This window comes from Pongo pygmaeus, chromosome 19 (genome assembly GCF_028885625.2).
Source record: "Pongo pygmaeus isolate AG05252 chromosome 19, NHGRI_mPonPyg2-v2.0_pri, whole genome shotgun sequence".
Lineage (NCBI taxonomy): Eukaryota > Metazoa > Chordata > Mammalia > Primates > Hominidae > Pongo > Pongo pygmaeus.
The window spans coordinates 29,472,740-29,480,016 of NC_072392.2; the positions used below are offsets into that span (position 1 = coordinate 29,472,740).

General features: G+C 57.5%; 1 protein-coding gene across 1 annotated transcript in view; it reads right to left on the reverse strand.

Annotated features, from left to right (window-relative positions):
• LOC134738689 (protein FAM182B-like) overlaps positions 1-5,602 on the reverse strand; it is a 273,991-nt gene extending 268,389 nt beyond the window's left edge. Inside the window, exon 1 of the mRNA XM_063655989.1 lies at positions 5,433-5,602. Within this exon, the coding sequence (XP_063512059.1) occupies positions 5,433-5,507 (75 nt within the window). The 5' untranslated portion in view covers positions 5,508-5,602. The remainder of the gene's footprint in view (positions 1-5,432) is intronic.
• Between the last annotated feature and the right edge of the window lie 1,675 nt (positions 5,603-7,277).

Here is a 7,277-nt window from a genome sequence, read left to right on the forward strand (position 1 = left end):
GGATGAGATTTCAATTGCTCCGGGACCGATGCATCTCCTCACGTGGGCCAGGCCTTCACACACCCAAAGCGGATCCGCGGCGGCGAAAACGATTGACAGCCGGCCTCATGACCCAGGCAGAGACGCAGAAAGAGGCTCAGCAAAGACAGGCCGACATGCCAGAAATCGCCTTGTGCTGCACAGGGCACATTCAGCCAAAGACACACACGCAGAGGGGCACGCACACACTAACCGACAGAGAGAGGGAAAGAAAGACACAGAGACTGAGAGACAGAGAGAGAAGAGAGGATGGGAGACACACACACACGCGCGCACACATACACGCACACACACACAGAAACAGAGTCATACAGCAGAGGCATGGAAACACACCCCCCCAGGCAACCCCTGAGGCTGCGGGGTTCTGCTCTCGACGAGAACGACCCTGGGGTGAGAGAACAGCCCAGGGGCACGCAGGCCGACCTGTCCTCGAGATGACGGCGGCACGACTTTTGGGGAGACTCACCCCAACAGCGTCCGGGCAGGCCTGAGGCTGGGATGCCGTGCTGCTTCCCCCGGACTCCGCCTGGGGTTTCCTCATCCTGGTCGGCCCTTTGCGACTCCTGGCATCCGGAGACGTTCCCGTCGACCCCGTGGAGAGGTCAGACCGGAGCCTCAGAGCCCCGCCACCCAAGCACTGCCACGGAGGGCTCCTGCTCTGCCAAGCCTCAGGGACGGGTTTCTAAGACAACCGTGGGAAGCACTGTGACGGCAGAAGCCGCTCGCGCCTCGCGCATGCGCATTGGCTGGACCGACTCGCGCTCCGCTCCTGGCAGTCAGGCTGCGTCCCCTTTAAATAATGCCCCCGCTGCGCGGCTGCAGCGAGGCTCCTGCTGCAGCCGCGGCGGCGTGTGGATACGGGGTCCAGCTTGGGACGCCGTGGGAGATGGGGCCGCCGGTGCCCTGTCTCAGGGCCAAACCCCCAGGAGTCCCGCCCTCAGGATCTCCTTGAGCCGACTTCCACGGAGGGAAGGGGAGCTTCAGGACGCCTGCTGTGTTCTGGGGACTCCCGTTCAGATCCGATTTTGGCCCCCTCCCAGTGAGATAGGATGGGCTCACCCCATCTGGTGAGGCAGGCAGGGCCTCGCTGCAGCGCAGAATGATCCCATAGGTCTCAAGGCGTAGCGTCAGCTGAAACTTCACTGATCCATCAGCCCTCTGCCTCCCTCCTCCTTCGAAAGAGCAGTGGCCTGCTCCGCTTCTAAAAGCCCTGGGGCTCCGGAAAGCCGACCGCGCTTTACAGGACACGTGCAGGCAGGAACAGGGGCGAATCCGAGGTGGAGACCATGTGACCACGCGTGGCACTGGCGTATCCCACAGCAGATGGTGTGAACGTGTGTCACCGGAGGCATACCGGGAGACGGCGAAACAAACGGTGGTGTCCAGGCATGTGCCAGTGGAAGGGGGGAACAAGTGACCTTTCGGTCAATGCCAAGGGAAATCAAAGGACACCTGGGACTCGGTGGGTGGGGGGCCTGTGCCTGACCCAAGCCAGGTTTTCCAATGCCTATCAGAGGAGCAAAGAATCTTCTGCAGAATTCGCCCCGCCCCCAACCCTCCTCCTCCCTGGTAGCCCTGACGCAACTTCCCCTGCGCCCAGCCCCAGCCCCAGCCCCAGACCCAGACCCAGACACAGACACAGACCCATCCCCAGCCCCAGCCCAGTCCCTCTGGTTCTCTGACATTCGTTTGGGCCACAAGATCAAGGGAGTCAGTCCACCCAGGAGCAGAGGAGAGGATGTCCCTCCAGAATGAGACAGGAAGTGCAGAGGAAATGCGACACCACCTGTCCTAGAAGACAAGGCCAGTCACGGTCGCCTAGCGCTCATTCTAGGCAATCCACCCACCCATGAGGGGAAACATGGAGAACAAGGAAGCTTCCCTGTCTGAGACACGTATGGAAGCCAAGAAATCCAGGGTCATGAGACCTGCCCAATGAAGCAGAAAGACGTTTGGAGAGAGATACCATCATGACACGGATCTGCAGGAAGTGTGTCCCTGACGGACTGGGAAGTCATCTTTGTTGAAGACATTGGGCCAGAGCGAGAGGCATCCAGGCCCCTGAGAAACAGGTGAGGCAGAGCAAGAGGGAGGATAGAGCAGAGGCCAGAGCCCCGGCAGGATACAGCGCCGTGCCACCACCACGGGCATAAGGGGAGGGCTTCCAAAAGGGTGGCTTGTCCAGAGAGGCCAGCGTTCCAGTGACAGTGACAGGGATGGTTGCCATCTCCCATTCCCGGCTGCTTCTTCTACACGGTATGGTGGTGTGGCTTCATTTCTCAGAGAAGAGCCGTGAAAAGGTACAACCATCTTCTCTGATGTGGTCCTGCTTCCCTACTGCGGGACAAAGAGCTCCTGTGGGGCTCTTTTCCTTGGTTGCTGTGTGGTCATGTTGATCTTAGAAAAGAGGCAGCTCATGATGGGGATGAGATTTCAATTGCTCCGGGACCGATGCATCTCCTCACGTGGGCCAGGCCTTCACACACCCAAAGCGGATCCGCGGCGGCGAAAACGATTGACAGCCGGCCTCATGACCCAGGCAGAGACGCAGAAAGAGGCTCAGCAAAGACAGGCCGACATGCCAGAAATCGCCTTGTGCTGCACAGGGCACATTCAGCCAAAGACACACACGCAGAGGGGCACGCACACACTAACCGACAGAGAGAGGGAAAGAAAGACACAGAGACTGAGAGACAGAGAGAGAAGAGAGGATGGGAGACACACACACACGCGCGCACACATACACGCACACACACACAGAAACAGAGTCATACAGCAGAGGCATGGAAACACACCCCCCCAGGCAACCCCTGAGGCTGCGGGGTTCTGCTCTCGACGAGAACGACCCTGGGGTGAGAGAACAGCCCAGGGGCACGCAGGCCGACCTGTCCTCGAGATGACGGCGGCACGACTTTTGGGGAGACTCACCCCAACAGCGTCCGGGCAGGCCTGAGGCTGGGATGCCGTGCTGCTTCCCCCGGACTCCGCCTGGGGTTTCCTCATCCTGGTCGGCCCTTTGCGACTCCTGGCATCCGGAGACGTTCCCGTCGACCCCGTGGAGAGGTCAGACCGGAGCCTCAGAGCCCCGCCACCCAAGCACTGCCACGGAGGGCTCCTGCTCTGCCAAGCCTCAGGGACGGGTTTCTAAGACAACCGTGGGAAGCACTGTGACGGCAGAAGCCGCTCGCGCCTCGCGCATGCGCATTGGCTGGACCGACTCGCGCTCCGCTCCTGGCAGTCAGGCTGCGTCCCCTTTAAATAATGCCCCCGCTGCGCGGCTGCAGCGAGGCTCCTGCTGCAGCCGCGGCGGCGTGTGGATACGGGGTCCAGCTTGGGACGCCGTGGGAGATGGGGCCGCCGGTGCCCTGTCTCAGGGCCAAACCCCCAGGAGTCCCGCCCTCAGGATCTCCTTGAGCCGACTTCCACGGAGGGAAGGGGAGCTTCAGGACGCCTGCTGTGTTCTGGGGACTCCCGTTCAGATCCGATTTTGGCCCCCTCCCAGTGAGATAGGATGGGCTCACCACATCTGGTGAGGCAGGCAGGGCCTCGCTGCAGCGCAGAATGATCCCATAGGTCTCAAGGCGTAGCGTCAGCTGAAACTTCACTGATCCATCAGCCCTCTGCCTCCCTCCTCCTTCGAAAGAGCAGTGGCCTGCTCCGCTTCTAAAAGCCCTGGGGCTCCGGAAAGCCGACCGCGCTTTACAGGACACGTGCAGGCAGGAACAGGGGCGAATCCGAGGTGGAGACCATGTGACCACGCGTGGCACTGGCGTATCCCACAGCAGATGGTGTGAACGTGTGTCACCGGAGGCATACCGGGAGACGGCGAAACAAACGGTGGTGTCCAGGCATGTGCCAGTGGAAGGGGGGAACAAGAGACATTTCGGTCAATGCCAAGGGAAATCAAAGGACACCTGGGACTCGGTGGGTGGGGGGCCTGTGCCTGACCCAAGCCAGGTTTTCCAATGCCTATCAGAGGAGCAAAGAATCTTCTGCAGAATTCGCCCCGCCCCCAACCCTCCTCCTCCCTGGTAGCCCTGACGCAACTTCCCCTGCACCCAGCCCCAGCCCCAGCCCCAGCCCCAGCCCCAGACACAGACACAGACCCATCCCCAGCCCCAGCCCAGTCCCTCTGGTTCTCTGACATTCGTTTGGGCCACAAGATCAAGGGAGTCAGTCCACCCAGGAGCAGAGGAGAGGATGTCCCTCCAGAATGAGACAGGAAGTGCAGAGGAAATGCGACACCACCTGTCCTAGAAGACAAGGCCAGTCACGGTCGCCTAGCGCTCATTCTAGGCAGTCCACCCACCCATGAGGGGAAACATGGAGAACAAGGAAGCTTCCCTGTCTGAGACACGTATGGAAGCCAAGAAATCCAGGGTCATGAGACCTGCCCAATGAAGCAGAAAGACGTTTGGAGAGAGATACCATCATGACACGGATCTGCAGGAAGTGTGTCCCTGACGGACTGGGAAGTCATCTTTGTTGAAGACATTGGGCCAGAGCGAGAGGCATCCAGGCCCCTGAGAAACAGGTGAGGCAGAGCAAGAGGGAGGATAGAGCAGAGGCCAGAGCCCCGGCAGGATACAGCGCCGTGCCACCACCACGGGCATAAGGGGAGGGCTTCCAAAAGGGTGGCTTGTCCAGAGAGGCCAGCGTTCCAGTGACAGTGACAGGGATGGTTGCCATCTCCCATTCCCGGCTGCTTCTTCTACACGGTATGGTGGTGTGGCTTCATTTCTCAGAGAAGAGCCGTGAAAAGGTACAACCATCTTCTCTGATGTGGTCCTGCTTCCCTACTGCGGGACAAAGAGCTCCTGTGGGGCTCTTTTCCTTGGTTGCTGTGTGGTCATGTTGATCTTAGAAAAGAGGCAGCTCATGATGGGGATGAGATTTCAATTGCTCCGGGACCGATGCATCTCCTCACGTGGGCCAGGCCTTCACACACCCAAAGCGGATCCGCGGCGGCGAAAACGATTGACAGCCGGCCTCATGACCCAGGCAGAGACGCAGAAAGAGGCTCAGCAAAGACAGGCCGACATGCCAGAAATCGCCTTGTGCTGCACAGGGCACATTCAGCCAAAGACACACACGCAGAGGAGCACGCACACACTAACCGACAGAGAGAGGGAAAGAAAGACACAGAGACTGAGAGACAGAGAGAGAAGAGAGGATGGGAGAAACACACACACGCGCGCACACATACACGCACACACACACACACAGAAACAGAGTCATACAGCAGAGGCATGGAAACACACCCCCTAGGCAACCCCTGAGGCTGCGGGGTTCTGCTCTCGACGAGAACGACCCTGGGGTGAGAGAACAGCCCAGGGGCACGCAGGCCGACCTGTCCTCGAGATGACGGCGGCACGACTTTTGGGGAGACTCACCCCAACAGCGTCCGGGCAGGCCTGAGGCTGGGATGCCGTGCTGCTTCCCCCGGACTCCGCCTGGGGTTTCCTCATCCTGGTCGGCCCTTTGCGACTCCTGGCATCCGGAGACGTTCCCGTCGACCCCGTGGAGAGGTCAGGCCGGAGCCTCAGAGCCCCGCCACCCAAGCACTGCCACGGAGGGCTCCTGCTCTGCCAAGCCTCAGGGACGGGTTTCTAAGACAACCGTGGGAAGCACTGTGACGGCAGAAGCCGCTCGCGCCTCGCGCATCCGCATTGGCTGGACCGACTCGCGCTCCGCTCCTGGCAGTCAGGCTGCGTCCCCTTTAAATAATGCCCCCGCTGCGCGGCTGCAGCGAGGCTCCTGCTGCAGCCGCGGCGGCGTGTGGATACGGGGTCCAGCTTGGGACGCAGTGGGAGAGGGGCCGCCGGTGCCCTGTCGCAGGGCCAAACCCCCAGGAGTCCCTCCCTCAGGATCTCCTTGAGCCGACTTCCACGGAGGGAAGTGGAGCTTCAGGACGCCTGCTGTGTTCTGGGGACTCCCGTTCAGATCCGATTTTGGCCCCCTCCCAGTGAGATAGGATGGGCTCACCACATCTGTTGAGGTAGGCAGGGTCTCGCTGCAGAATAGAATGATCCAATAGGTCTGAAGGCGTAGTGTCAGCTGAAAACTTCACTGATCCATCAGCCCTCTGCCTCCCTCCTCCTTTGAAATTGCAGTGGCCTGCCCCGCTTCTAAAACCCTGTGGCTCCTGAAAGCCGACCGCGCTTTACAGGACACGTGCAGGGAGGAACACGGGCGAATCCGAGGTGGAGACCATGTGACCCCATGTGTCACTGGCGGATCCTAGAGCAGATGGTGTGAACGTGTGTCACCGAAGGCATATCGGGAGACGGCGAAACAAACGTTGGTGTCTAGGCATGTGCTAGTGGAAGGGGGGAACATGTGGCATATCCGTCAATGCCAAGGAAAATCAAAGAAAACCTGGGAGCCCGGGAGTGGGGGGTTCTGTGGCTCTCCCAAGCTGGTTTTCAAATGCCTTTCAGAGAAGCAGATAAGTTTCTGCACACTTGTGTAGTCACTAGGCCCTTCCTCAGAGTGATTCTTAAATGTGTGCATTTAGGAAGATTTTACCTACCCAAGTTTATTAATAAATATACCTTGTTATTGTTTATATTCAGGGAGAGTGTGCATATTTAAATCCTTACTTCTCACCTGCGTGTGTTGGTTCATGCATGTAATCTGGAGTTGGAGTATTGTTTCCGTCCAGGAGTTTGAGACCAGCCAGGTCAACATAGTGGGATACCATCTCTAGAAAATATAAAAATTTGCAGGTCATAGTGGCGAACGGCTATAGTCCCCATCTACTTGGGAAGCTGAGGTGGGAGGATCAATTGAGCCGTGGAGTTTGAGGCTGCAGTGCAGTGAACCATGATCACACAATTGCACTCCAGCCTGGGTGACAGAGTAAGACTTTTTCTCATAGAAAAAAAAAAAGGGAAAAAGAAAAAAAATCTACTTCTCTGGGTTACCAGTGCAGTGTACTTTGAAAAATAAAATGAACTGTCACAAGTTATAATCTTTTTCCTAAGTTTTCTTGAAAAAAGGAAAAGTTTCTCCATAATTTATAGGGTGAATCAAATGAATCTTATATAATATTTTTGTTTCAAATGTACATCTTTGAAACTTGGTAAATATGTTAATGTACTGAGAATTTTTATAATATGAAAAACTCTCTGATGTATCTAATTTACATGTTTTAATTTATATATTTTTGTGAACAAGGAATATACTGTTTATTAAAAAAAAAAGAAGTTTCTGCAAAATTCGCCCCACCCCCAACC